The sequence below is a fragment of the Mustela erminea genome, chromosome 1, assembly GCF_009829155.1.
Source record: "Mustela erminea isolate mMusErm1 chromosome 1, mMusErm1.Pri, whole genome shotgun sequence".
In the NCBI taxonomy this organism is placed as follows: domain Eukaryota; kingdom Metazoa; phylum Chordata; class Mammalia; order Carnivora; family Mustelidae; genus Mustela; species Mustela erminea.
Genome location: NC_045614.1, coordinates 171,041,698 through 171,056,565, shown reverse-complemented (window position 1 = coordinate 171,056,565; position 14,868 = coordinate 171,041,698). Strand labels below are relative to the sequence as shown.

General features: G+C 39.3%; 1 protein-coding gene across 7 annotated transcripts in view; it reads right to left on the bottom strand.

Annotated features, from left to right (window-relative positions):
* The window catches only part of SENP7 (SUMO specific peptidase 7), a 164,055-nt gene extending 152,544 nt beyond the window's left edge, over window positions 1-11,511 (bottom strand). For 3 of the 7 annotated variants that reach the window (XM_032350414.1, XM_032350443.1, XM_032350454.1), the window contains exon 1: window positions 11,302-11,497. In XM_032350414.1, coding sequence (XP_032206305.1) covers window positions 11,302-11,341 — 40 coding nt within the window. In that variant the 5' untranslated portion in view covers window positions 11,342-11,497. Of the gene's footprint in view, window positions 1-10,919; window positions 11,192-11,301 lie in introns of those variants that run through there. The other 4 variants (XM_032350432.1, XM_032350423.1, XM_032350469.1 and 1 more) reach the window with 3 other exon arrangements.
* Window positions 11,512-14,868: the final 3,357 nt, after the last annotated feature.

The following is a 14,868-nucleotide window of genomic DNA, read 5'->3' as shown; positions in this document are numbered from 1 at the left end:
CAGGGTCAAAGAAAGACTGAGGGTGCCTGAGTGTGGCAGAGCTCCCATGTATTGAAGTGGGGAAGCTGACCGTAGTGAGCCAAGGAGTGAGTTCTCAGCTCAGGGTTGCCATAATCCGTGATCTGCAGCACAGTTCAGCCCAACAAGTGGCAGATCCAGGAAGACTCTGCTTCTTCCCCTGGGAGGAGTGGCATGAAGCACAGCACAGAAATCTGCTGGGTCTGAAGACTCCAAATGGGGTCATGTGCCAGAAATAGAAATGCCCTGTCACAATCCAGGTGAGCACAGAGTGTGGTCAGAGACCAAAGAAGCAGGAGTGATTAACTGGTTTTCTCTAGGGTGCACTAAGGATTGGAGTGCAACCTCTCAGCTCCTCGGGGACTAGAGATTGGGAGACTGCCATTTTCATTCTTGCCCTCTAAAGCTGCATGAAAAGCCTTCAGGGAACAAAAGCTATCGAGAGCAAACCCAAGCAAAGTATTTAGCCTCGTCCCTGGCCATGGTGGTGCAATTCCTCCTGGACCAAAGACATTGGAGAATCACTGCAACAGGCCCCTCCCCAAGACAATCAGCAAGAACATCAAGCCAAGACCAAGTTTACTGATTAATGAGAACTGCAAAACTCTAGCACTAAGGGACTACAGTACATAGAATTCATGGCTTTTTTCCCATGATTCTTTAGTCTTTCAAAGTTAATTTTTAAATTTTATTTTTTATTTTCTATTTCATTTTTCTTTGAGCTTTTCTTCTTTTTCAACGAGCTTATCAATTCCAATTTTAAAATATTTTTTAATTTTAATTTTTAAAGTCATATTCTACCCCTTCATTGTATTTAACCTTATTTTTTGTGTAAATATAAGTTTTTCTTTCTTTAAAATTTTGGGATGCAGTTGCTTTTAACAGGCCAAATTATACCCTAAATCTAGTATATGACTTTGTTCTATTCACCCATCTGATTACATTCTCTCCTTTTTATTTTTTTCAATTTTTTTCAATTTTTTCAATTTTCCTTCTTTCTTTTTTCAACCAACTTAATCTTATTGATTCATTTTTTAAAATCTTTTTTAATTTTCATTTTTACAATCATATCCCATCCCTTCATTGTATTTACCCTGATTTGGGGTATTTTTAAGTTTTTCTTTCTTTAAAATTTTAAGAGGTAGTTTCTTCTAGCACACCAAAATTCAACCAAAATCTAGTGTGTGGCTCTGTTCTTTCCAACAGCCTGATTATATTCCTTTTTTTTTAATTTCCCTCCAGTTTTGGGGTCTTCTGATTTGTTTAGTGTATATTTTTCTGGGGTCATTGTTTCCCTTTTAGCATTTTGTTCTCTCATTCATCTATTTTTCTCTGGACAAAATGACAAAATGGAAAAACTCACTTCAGGGAAAAAAAAAAAACCAAGAGGCAGTACCAACTGCCAGTGACCTAATTGACATGGACATTAGTAAACTATCAGAATTAGAGTTCAGAACGACAATTATAAAGATACTAGCTGGGCTTAAAAAAAAGCACAGAAGATACTAGAGAATCCTTCTCTGGAGAAATAAAACCTAACCAAGTTGAAATCAAAAAAGCTATCAATGAAATGCAACCAAAAAGGTAGGCTCTAATTGCTAAGATAAGTAAGGCAGAAAAGAGCATCAGTGATATAGAAGACCAAATAATGGAGAATAAAGAAGCTCAGACAAAGAGAGATAAATAATTACTGGGTCACTATGGGAGAAGTCAAGAGACAAATGATACCATAAAGCAAAACAGTATTAGAATAATCAGGATCCCAGAAGAAGAACAATGAGACAGAAGGGCAGAAGATATATTGGAGCAAATTATAGCAGAGAACTTCCCTAAGGAAGAAAACAGGAATCAAATTCCAGGAGACACACAGAAGCCCCCTCAAAATCAGTAACAGGTCAACACCCAAATCTAATAGTAAAATTTTAAAATCTCAGAGACAAAGAGAAAATTCCGAAAGCAACTCAAGAAAAGAGGTCTGTACCCTATAACAGTAGAAACATTAACTTGGCAGCAGACCTATCCACAGAAAACTGGCAGGCCAGAAAGGACTGGCATGATATATTCAGGGCACTAAACGAGAAAAATATGCACCCAAGAATACTATATCCAGCTAGGCTGTCATTAAAAATAGAAGGAGAGAGAAAAAACTTCCAGAACAAACAAAAACTAAAAGAGTTTGCAATCAACAAACCAGCCCTAAAAGAAATCTTAAAAGGAGTCCTCTAAACAAAGAGAGAGCCTAAAAGTAGCATAGATCAGAAAGAAACAGAGACATTAACAGTCACCTTACAGGCAATACAATGGCACTAAATTCATATTTTTCAATAGTTACCTGAATGTGAATGGGCTAAATGCCCCAATCAAAAGACACGGGGTATCAGAATGGATAAAAAAACAAGATCCATCGATATGCTATCTGCAGGAAACTCCTTTTAGACCCAAAGACACCTCCAGATTTAAAGTGAGGGGGTAGAAAACAATTTCCCATGCTAATGGACAAAGAAGAAAACTGATGAGGCAATCTTTATATCAGACGAATTAGAATTTAAACCAAAGACTATAATAAGAAATGAGAAGGACACTATATCATACTTAAAGGGTCTATCCAAAAAGAAGATCTAACAATTTTATATATCTATGCCCCTAACATGGGAGCAGCCAATTATATAACCCAATAAACAACAAAATCAAAACAACACATCAACAATCATACAATAACAGTAGTGGACTTTAACATCCCCCTCACTTTTGAAAGGGACAGATCATCTAACCAAAAGATCAATAGTGAAATAAGGGCTTTAAATGACACACTGAACCAGATGGATTTCACAGATATATTCAGAACATTCCATCCCAAAGCAATAGAATACACATTCTTCTCTAATGCACATGGAACATTCTCCAGAACAGATCACACCTTGGGTCAAAAATCAGTCTCAATCAGTACCAAAAGATTGGAATCATTTCCTGCATATTTTCAGACCACAATGCTTTGAAACTAGGACTCAACCACAAGAAGAAAGTTGGAAAGTTCAAAAACGTGGAAGCTAGACCATCTTACTAAAGAATAAATGGGACAAATACGAAATTAAAGAAGAATTTATAAAAATTCATGGAAACATACGAAAATGAAAACACAACTGTTCAAAATCATTGGGATGCAGCAAAGGCAGTCCTAAGAGGAAAGTATGTAGCAGTACACGCCTTTCTCAAGAAACAAAAAAAGGTCTCAAGTACACAATTTAATCCTACACCTAAAGGAGATGGAGAAAGAATAGCATATAAAGCCTAAACCCAGCACGAGAAGGGAAATAATAAAGATCAGAGCAGAAATCAATGAAATAGAAACCAAAAGAACAGTAGAACAGCTCAACAAAACTAAGAGCTGATTCCTTCAAGGAATTAATAAGATTGATAAACTCCTGACCAGACTTATCAAAAACAATAGAGAAAGGCCCTAAATTAATAAAATCACAAGTGAAAGAGGAAAGATCACAACTAATACCAAAGAACTACAATTATAAGAACATATTGTGAGCAACTATATGTCAACAAATCAGACAATCTGGCAGGAATGGATGCATTACTATAGACACATAAACCACCAAAACTGAACCAGGAAGAAACAGAAAACTTTAACAGGCCCATAACCCATAAGGAGATTGAAGCGTCATCAAAAAATCTCCCAACAAACAAGACCCCAGAGCCAGACAATTTCTCAGGGAAATTCTACCAAACATTTAAAGAATTATTACCTATTCTTCTGAAACTGTTCCCAAAAAATAGGAATGGAAGGAAAACTTCCAAACTCATTTCATGAGGCCAGCATTACCTTGATCCCAAAACCAGACAAAGTCCCCATCAAAAAGGAGAATTACAGAGAAATACCCCTCATCAACATGGATGCTAAAATCCTCACCACAATACTAGCCTTTTAATATACTAGCAGTATATTAAAAGGATTATTCACCATAATCAAGTAGGATTTATTCCTGGACTGCAAGCTTAGTTCAACATCTGCAAATCAATCAATATGATACACAACATTAATAAAGGAAAGAAAAAGAACTATATGATACTCTCAATAGATGAGCATTTGACAAAGTTAACCATGCTTTCTTAATTAACTCTTCAAAGTATAGGGATAGAGGGTACATACCTCGATATCATAAAAGCCAACTATGAAAAACCCACAGCAAATATCATTCTCAATGGGGAAAAACTGAGAGCTTTTCCCCTAAGGTCAGGAATACGGCAGGGATGTCCACTCTGACCACAGCTTTTCAATATAGTACTATAAGTCCTACCTCAGCAAAAAGACAACAAGAAATAAAAGGCATCCGAATCAGCAAAGAAGAAGTCAAACTCTCACTCTTTGCTGATGATATGATACTTTATGTGGAAAACCCAGAAGATTCCATCCCAAAACTTCTAAAATTCATACAGGAATTCAGTAAAGTCGCAGGGTACAAAATCAATGCACAGAAATCAGTGCATTTCTATACACCAACAGTAAGACAGAAGAAAGATAAATTAAGAAGTCGATTCCATTTATAATTGCACCCAGAACCATAAGATACCTAGGAATAAATCTAGCCAAAGAGGCAAAGAATCTGTACTCAGAAAACTATAAAGTACTCATGGAAGAAATTGAGGAAGACACAAAGAAATGGAAAAACGTTCCATGCTCATGAATTGGGAGAACAAATATTGTGAAAATGTCTATGCTACCTAAAGCAATCTACACATTTAACGTAATCCCTATCAAAATACCATCAACTTTTTTCACAGAAATGGAACAAATAATCCTAAAATTTGTATGGAACCAAAAAAGACCTCAAATTGCCAGAGGAATGTTGAAAAGAAAAACAAAGCTGGTGGCATCACAATTCCAGACTTCAAGCTCTATTACAAAGCTGTCATTATCAAGACAGTATGGTACTGGCACAAAAACAGACACACAGATCAGTGGAACAGAACAGAGAACCCAGAAATGGACCCTCACAGCTATGGTCAATTAATCTTCAACAAAGCAGGAAAGAATGTCCAATGGAAAAAAGACAGTCTCTTCAACAAATGGTATTGGGAAAATTGGACAGCCACATGCAGAAGAATGAAAAGGGACCACTTCCTTACACCACACACAAAGATAGACTCAAAATGGATGAAAGATCTCAATGTGAGACAGGAATCCTTCAAAATCCTTGAGAACACAGGCAGCAACCTCAGCTGTAGCAACTTCTTCCTAGAAACATTGCCAAAGGCAAGGGAAGCAAGGACAAAAATGAACTACTGGGACTTCATCAAGATCAAAAGCTTTTGCACAGCAAAGGAAACAGTCAACAAAACCAAAAGACAGCTGACAGAATGGGAGAAGATATTTGCTAATGACATATCAGATAAAGGGCTAGTATCCAAAATCTATAAAGAACTTAGCAAATTCAACATGTAAAGAACAAATAATACAACCAGGAAATGGGCAAAAGGCATGAACAGACATTTCTGCAAAGAAGACATCCAGATGGCCAACAGACACATGAAAAAGTGCTCCACATCACTCCGCAACAGGGAAATACAATCAAAACCACAATGGGGGCGCCTGGATGGCTCAGTCGTTAAGCGTCTGCCTTCGGCTCAGGTCACGATCCCAGGATCCTGGGATCCAGCCCCACATCAGGCTCCCTGCTCCAAGGGAGAGCCTGTTTCTTCCTCTCCCACTCCCCTGCCTGTGTTCACTCTCTCTCTGTCAAATAAATAAATAAAATCCTAAAAAAAAAAAAAAAAAAAGGAAAGGAGAAAGAAACCACAATGAGATACTACCTCACACCAGTCAGAATGGCTAAAACTATCAAGTCAGGAAACAACAGACCTTGGCGAGCATGCGGAAAGAGGGGAACCCTCCTACAGTATTGGGGGGAATGCAACCTGGTGCAGACACACTGGAAAACAGTATGGAGGTTCCTCAAAAAGTTGAAAAAAGAGCTACCCCATGACCCAACAATTGCACTACTGGGTATTTACCCCAAGGATACAAATATAGTGATCTGAATGTCCACATTTGGCAAACTATGGAAAGACACCAGATGTCCATCGATAGTTGATGGATAAAGAATACGTGGTACACACACACACACACACACACACACACACACACACAGGAATATTACACAGCCATCAAGAAAATGAAATCTTGCCATTTGCAATGTGGACAGATAGAAGAGTATTATGCTAAGCAAAATAAATCAGTCAGAGAAAGACAATTATCATATGATCCGGCTGACACGTGGAATTTGAGAAAGAAGGCAGAGGATCATGGGAGAAGAGAGGAAAAAATGAAATGGGACCAAACCAGAGAAGGAGACAAACCATAAGAGACTTTCAGTCTCAGGAAACAAACTGAGGGTTATGGAGTGGAAGGCAGGGGTGGTGGGATAGGTGGCTGGGTGATGGATCTTAGGGAGGGTATGTAAGCACTATGAATTGTGTAAGACTGGTGAATCACAAACCTGTACCCTTGAAGCAAATAATACATTACAGGTTAATAAAAATAATTTAAAAATAAAAAAAAAGAGGGGTCCCTGGGTGGCTCCATGGTTAAGTGTCTGCCTTCAGCTTAGGTCATGATCCCAGGGTCCTGAGATCAAGCCCCATATTGGTCTCCTACAGAGCAGGGAGCCTGCTTCTTCCTCTCCCACTCTTCCTGCTCGTGTTCCCTCTCTCACTATGTCTCTCTCTGTCAAATAAATACATAAACCCTTAAACAATAAATAAATTAAAAATAAAAATAAAAAAGAATGTAAAATTTCACCAAAAAACTAAAAGAGTCTACACAGATTTTCAAGGATGTTGCCTGAAGCAATCAATTGAAAACCTGAAATTCACTTGAACTATCCTGTTTAACTCAAAATTTCATCTGAAAATTGTTATCTATGACTTTACTATACTTTTATTGTTGTTAAAAGTTTCTAATGGCCATTCTCACTTGAGTGACCCACATATTTAATTATTTTATTCAGCTGTTAGTAGACCAGTCTCTGGTGCCAGATTTTTTAACCTGTGTCCCATTTAGTTTACTGATTTTGATATGCAGTGAACTTGGAAGTAAGGTATTCATGCTTATTGGGGTTACAAATAATTCTAAAATACAGATTCAATATATTCTGAAAAAAAGTATAAGAAGCTTCTCATGGGTGAACTTTAGAAATAGATTTTGTAATTTCACCTCTCAGTGTTCAGAGGTGTTTTGTGCTTAATTCCTGATTCCATGGCCACATTCCAGAAAAGTAAGGTAATCAGAGATTTTGTAATTCTTTTACTTATGACATTTTTCCTTTAATTTAAAAATATTTACCAAATGCAAGCTTGTGCAACCACTCTGGAAAACAGCATGGAGGTTCCTCAAAAAGTTGAAAATAGAGCTACCCTAGGACCCAGCAATTGCACTACTGGGTATTTACCCTAAAGATACAAATGTAGTGATGCGAAGGGGCACGTGCACCCCAATATTTATAGCAGTGATGTCCACAGATGTCCATCAACAGATAAATGGATAAAGAAGAGGTGGTATATATATACAATGGAATACTATGCAGCCATCAAAAGAAATGAAATCTTGCCATTTGCGATGACGTGGATGGAACTAGAGGGTATTATGCTTAGAGAAGTAAGTCAATCAGAGAAAGACAACTATCATATGATCTCCCTGATAGGAGGAAGTGGAGATGCAACATGGGGGGGTTTGGGGGGTAAGAAAAGAATAAATGAAATAAGATGGGATTGGGAGGGAGACAAACCATAAGAGACTCTTAATCTCACAAAACAAACTGAGGGTTGCCAGGAGGAGAAGGGTAGGGAGAGGGTGACTGGGTTATAAACATTGGGGAGGGTATGTGCTGTGCTGAGTGCTGTGAAGTGTGTAAACCTGGCGATTCACAGACCTGTACACCTGGGGCTAATAATACATTATGTGTTTATAAAAAAAATTTTTTAATTATTTTTTAAAATGTACCAATTCATTTAAAAACAATAAACTCATTGCATGCTAGCATGACTAAGGTTTTTTATGAAAAATAACTATTTTTTAAAAAATACTGAGGAGATGGGGTGCCTGGGTGGCTCAGTCGGTTTAGTGTCTGCCTTCAGCTCAGGTCATGATCTCAGGGTCCTGGGATCCAGCCCCACAACAGGCTTCCTGCTCAGCAGGGAGCCTGCTTCTCCCTCTCCCTCTGTCCCTCCCTTTTGCTTGTGCTCTCTCACTCTCCCTCTCTCTCAGTCTCTGACATAAATAAATAAAATCTTAAAAATTAAAAATATAGGGATGCCTGGGTGGCTCAGTTGGTTGGACGACTGCCTTCGGCTCAGGTCATGATCCCGGAGTTCCGGGATCGAGTCCTGCATCGGGCTCCCAGCTGCATGGGGAGTCTGCTTCTCCCTCTGACCTTCTCCTCGCTCATGCTCTCTCTCACTGTCTCTCTCTCTCTCAAATAAATAAATAAAATCTTTTTAAAAAAATTAAAAATATATATTAAAAAATAAAAATACTGAGAAGAATGGCATTATATTACCTACTAGCAAATCTCTTTAATTAATGTTTGGCTTAATAAAAGACAACAGTTTTGGAACACCTGGGTGGCTCAGTCAGTTAAGCATCTACCTTCAGCTCACATCAGGATCCCAGGGTGTTGGGATGGAGTCCAGCATTGGGCTCCTTGCTCAGCAGGGAGCCTGCTTCCCCCCTGCCTGCCACTCTCCCTGTTTGTGTTCTCTCTCTCTCTCTCTGTCTCCTCGACAAATAAATAAATAAAACCTTTTAAAAAAAGACAACTGGTTTCCCTATCTGCTTCTGCATTCAATTTGTCATGATATACGTCATGCAGACTCTGGAAAACTCTACTGTACATATGCAGGAGAATAAGAGGAAAAGGCAAACAACGTCTTAGAATTATTGTAAAAGTTTTGACCTCACAGACTCAGTAGGGTCTCAGGAAACCCAGAGGCCTCTAGACCACACCTTAACAACAAGTGCCTAAAGCAGACACAGATGCTGGAAGCCATCCCACTCTTATGGTTATCAGTTACAAGAGTCCATAAATTCTTATTTTGTGTGTAGCTTAAACCGTCTGGAACTGGGTTTCTGCTACTTGCAACTAAAAGAGTTCTGAGCAAAACACTATACAACCCTTCACAGTTCTTCCTTATTCAGAAGAACATTTAGGGAAACCTAGTGCAGTCTCACAGAGGAAACTTAACACGTTTTTTCTTTCTACTGCTATCCACCTTCTGCTTCTAACTTAGAAGTCTTCCTGTTTTACTAATCAAATTCCCCTCTTTGGGTGTTATGAAATCCTGATGACCATAAATGTCACTTCCAGTCATGAGGTCAAGTTAGCAAACACTCCTAATGCAATGGCAAATATATGCCCATAAATGTCACACAGAACACAGAATCCCTTCAAATCAACTGATCATTAGTTTTACTTGATAATTTATGTGAAAATTAAGTATACACTACTTAGAGTCATTCTTAAAAACTAATATTCATCTCTTAAAACCAGATGAATACAGAACAACAGCTAGGTTAATATTAGATTTGAGAATGGGTTTAATACAATAGCAATTACTTTTGAGAAAGGACAGTTCCAAAAGGAAAGTCAACAGGGGGAAAAAGTCTCCAGAGGGATAGCTAACATATATATTAACGTCTTTTAAGAAATAACAGCTTCGTTTTCAAAATTTTACTTTCCACAACCACTTGCTTCAAATTAACTGTAATAAATAACTCTAAGTGTAACAAGGGAAAGGAGATGTGATTTGCTGAAGGAACAGGTTAATATCTCGCTGTTCCACCCCCCCCCAAATGTATTACACCAAGATGAAAAAAGTCTTTTGAAAAAAGACTGTGCAACTTAAACTGAGGAATACAGCCCATAAAGTTCTATTAGAGAGCACACAAAAGACACCAGATAAACAACGTGCATCTTCCCAACCTGTAAATTTTACATTAAGGTCTTAGAGGACAAAAAAATGTATATTAAAACAAACACTGATCTACTGGAGGCCTCTATTTATATATACACGTAACACACATACTTTCAAAGGCAAAGAATATCCCTAGAACACACACAGCCACACACACATAGGACAACAACGGTTGCTTATGAAAAGGGATTCAGATTTTTAATTGCTTTTTCCAATGTCCCATAAATCCTGTCTACCTCTCCTTTGCAAATAAGGCAGAAAAATGCTTGAGATACACTCCCACAAGGGACCCCTAATAAATTTGGGATTGTTAAGACTGACTCTGCAAACGGTACCGTAAGAAAGGAGAAAATAAAACGAAATAATTGATTCATTGGGTGTTTGTGTACTAGACTTAAAGCTTACTAAAGATAGAGACCTCCCCCTCTCCTCCTCTGGTTCGTCTACAGGACTTAACGCGAGGAATTGAGGTACTCTTAGTGGATGAGATCTTTGACAAAAACTTGTCACTGGGAGGAGCTTCACTCCATGTCTTCTAACTCCACTTTTGTGTTTCCAAGATGTAGTACCCCGAGCCGAAGAGAGTCGTTTAAACCGTATAACAATTTCAAAAATAAAAATGTGCTGAGAATAAAAACACAATGGAAGCACGGCCTCACATCCTTTGTTTGACTTTTTAATCACTTCTGAAAGAAGCAGCAAGAGGCTGGAAAAGAAAAAGGTTACTAAGAGGGTCTGCTGAGAAGAACGAAACCCCGTAGCAGCAATTATCTGAGGGATGAAGGATCAATTAGCAAGCCCCGCCTTTCCCTCTTTGCAGCCGCTTCTCCCTGCCCCGAGATTAGGCGGCGAGAAAGAGGCAAAGTGGAGAATCGAAGGAAAAGAGAAAAAGTGGGGTCAGGCGCTGGCAGTGAAACTGGTACATGGGTGGAATTAAAGGAAGGCGTGGCAGGACAGCGGCAAGCTACCCGGGAAGATCCCTGGGCCGATGAGACTCAAGCAGGGCGTTTGCGGGAAGAAGGAAAACTGGAAGGGGCCCCGGGCGGAAAGCGACCAAGGCTTCGATGACAGCTTGGACTTGGCCTTCAACTCGCAGGGGCGGGGGCAACCCGGGAGTCTTCTGTTGTGCGCGCCCCACCGCTCCTGCCTTCCCCTCCCCTCCCTGCGCGAGCCGGAGCCCAAGCCAGAGTCCCAGCGGGAGCCCGAGCCCCACAGATCTGGGCCGCAACACCCGTCGCCGCCTGTGCCTCCCATTTGCCCGAGGTGGAAAAGAATATGCTCAGCCCTCCTCTGACCCTTTCTCACCGGATGAAGATCGACGTCGCCCAGCCTTCCCCTTGTCCATCTTCGCCTCCTCCTGCTGGAGTCGCAGTTGCAGTCGCTGTCACCTCAAGACCCCTCAGACTGGGGGAGGGAGGGGGAGGGGAGAAGAAAGGGGGAAAAAAAAAAAAAAGCCAGGAAAGTACGAACAGCGCTTGCGCAAGAGCCGTCGCCTGCCCTCAGACCGGAAATCAGCCGCCCCTCCCACCTCACCCGGAAATCACTTCCTGGGACTTGTTTTCTCTGCGGCTTGCCACCGCGAGTACGTTTTTTGAGCAGTCTCTCTTATTATCTTTGCACTTATGGGAAAGTGAGGCTGCGTGCGTGTTTTTAGCCCGAGATCGTTAGAGGCTTTGTTTACTTTGAAGACCGGGTAGACCGAAAATTGAAAGAGGGGATTAGAAATTCCTGTAATTTAGTGGATCTCGCGAGGTCATGCAGAAAATTTAGAATAAAACGTTATTCCTTTAATTAAAATGTTATCCTTTTTGCAGTATCTCTTTACTCACGATCTCTCATATATTTGTCCTCAAGGAGCGTCCCCAAGCTCAGTAAAGTCCACTGTTGGTCTAGCTATTGGTTTAGCATGTGGAGTAGAAGTGTATTTGGTCAGCTGAGGAAAACATGTCATAGTAACGATCTCTTTAAATTCAAATTCGTCATTTTTTTTCCTTAATTTATCTGACAGACAGAGACATAGAGAGGGAACACAAGCTGGAGGAGTGAGACAGGGAGAAGCAGGCTCCCTGCTGAGCAAGGAGCGGGATGTGGAGCTCGATCCCAGCACCCTGGGATTATGACCTGAGCCGAAGGCAGACGCCTAACACCCAGGCGCCCAAAATTCATTTTTAAAGGCCCAGAAAAAAATAAAAACTAGACCCCAATTTTTTAAAACATGAAATGCTGAGGTGATAAAAGTGGATGGGTTTAAACTGAAATTCGTTCAACTTTTATTACAGTACTTCGGGAACTAGCCCAGTCCTCAATGAACTCAGTCTAGTATATTTAGACTGATTTACTTTTTTTTTTCAGGTCTTTCAAAGGGCCCATCAGTTTTGAAAACTGTCCTATTTTGTTGGCCACGATGTATACACTTTATTTTTAAATGTGTAAGCTGTAATCACAGTAAGTTAAACAAAATTCAGCAGAGCGGTTTAATCAAAGGCAAAGTGATATTGGAATGTTCCAAGTCAGAAGGGATCCTGGGGCTACATGAGCTTAACATCCTATCCCCTCCCCCCGATTCATCAAGGCCAAAAAACGGACTTGCCTAACTCACCACTAGAGCCCAGTCTTGTTCTTCTTGAGTCAAAGCCTCTTAATCACTCTGGGATCTGTGCTGAGGTATACTTAAGCCTCCAGATGCAAAAGCCTGTTTGAGCTCAGGGAAGTGTTTCCCTGGGAAGGAGTAGTTGAAAGGCAGGAATATTTCAGGGCTTGATGAGATTAACATTCACTACAAAAGTTTCAGTTAGAGACCCTATTTTATTTCTGTTTAACAAATCAGAACACTGCTTACAGAAGAATATCTCAATTTTAAGTTTCCTTACAAGTCAACATTTTTTTTTAAAGATTTGTCTTATTTTTATTTTTAAATAATCTCTGTAACGAACCTGGGGCTGGAATTTACAACCCTGAGATCAAAAGTCTCATGTTCCACTAACTGAGCCAGCCAGGTGCCTCAAAAATCAACTTTTTAAATTGAGCAATTTAATTCCAGATTCAAACCAGCTTAATTCATTTGCCAATATTGTAGGAAACAAATTAACTGCAAAAGATGGAAATAGAGCTGAGACATGGGAACATAATACAGGAAAGTGTAAGTAGGCCTTATCCACTTCTAGCAGCTTCCATAAAACTAAGTGGTTTTAACGTTTAGCAGTAAGAAGTTAACTTACAAGAAATGAAATTATAAGAAGTTAAATAATTCAGCTTGCAAATATATTGTTTAAATTTGTTGAACCAAATATACTATTTCTGCTACTTTAGAAAGCCAGTTTGTTTCTTTGAATTGGAACTTGTTTTGAATAACATCTAAAGATAGATGAACTTGAAGCTCAAGAATTTCAAATTTGCTTTTTAACCAGTATTTTTACTGTTACAGTATTCATCTCTGCCTTATAGTTAACTACATTGCAAATAACTAAAGGACTAAAAGTTCACTTTTTGCTTTTGAGCAAGTTACTTAACAACCTCATTTTATCTTTTATGAAAGACTGGTTAAGTGATATTTTATAGTGTTTTACGATGCTCCAGTGAAAGTTTCCTCATTTTAAATAAAAATAAGACCCCCCAAAAATGATTGTCTTAGTATGTTTGGGAATTAGGTCATTTCTGTTTTGTACGTTGAGCTCACACTGTATAGAGCCTTTCAAATTAAAATCATTTGAGAGTGCCTGGTTGACTCAATGGATTAAGCCTCTGCCTTCCTGCTCAGGTCATGGTCTCAGGGTCCTGGGATGGAGTCCACATCCAGCTCTCTGCTCAGTGGAGAGCCTGCTTCCCCCTCTCTCTCTGCCTGCCTCTCTGCCTACTTGTGATCTCTCTCCGTGTGTCAAATAAATAAATAAATAAATCTTTAAAATCATTTGAGATTAGAAATTCTTCAGCCCTGGGGCGCCTGGATGGCTCAGTGGGTTAAAGCCTCTGCCTTCCGCTCAGGTCATGACCCCAGAGTCCTGGGATAGAGCCCCGCATCGCATGGGGCTCTCTGCTCGGCAGGGAGCCTGCTTCCTCCTCTCTCTCTGCCTGCCTCTCTGCCTACTTGTGATCTCTGTCTGTCAAATAAATAAATAAAATCTTTGAAGAAAAAAAAAAAACAAGAAATTCTAGGTATGGTTCTTTAAGCGTTAAAAGTGAATTAAATTAGGTATTCATTGTATTTTTGTTCTAAACAGTGGGTATAGTGGGTACCGTTTTAATAGTTTCAAGACAAAGTAGCAGTGTGAAATTGATCAGCCCTTTATTTTATCCCTTGATTAACAATTTATTTGAAGAGAACTTAATAAAATTTGCAAAAGGCCCTTTCTCATCACATGTGAATTAACTTTAAGTACAATATGAATGTAAAGAGGTGGGGTTTTTTTTTAAGATTTATTTATTTATTTATTTATTTATTTATTTATTTGAAAGAGAGAGACGGAATAGCAGGCAAGGTGGAGGAAAGGGAGAAGTCTCCCCACTGAACAAGGAGCCTAACCTGGGGCTCCATCCTAACCTGAACTGAAGACAGACAGTTAACTGAGCCACCCAAGAACCCCTGTAATGGGTGTAGTTTGCCATGGTGAACATCTTGACTTCCTGTTTTAAAAACTAAACAATCTGGAACTTCTAATCGTGGGCTCCAGGAAAGCCTAAATTTTGCAGAGATGTATGGAGTACTTTATTGTGTTGCTATTCACTTCATGTTCATTAGTAATTGATTCTTTTCTGTAGAATACTGAGAATTCTGTGAAGGAAATTTTTATTCCACATATAAATGAAGAGAGCTGTGAATCATGAAAAGACACATATAGGTTGTTTAGTTTTAAAGATATGTTTCTTTATAAGATA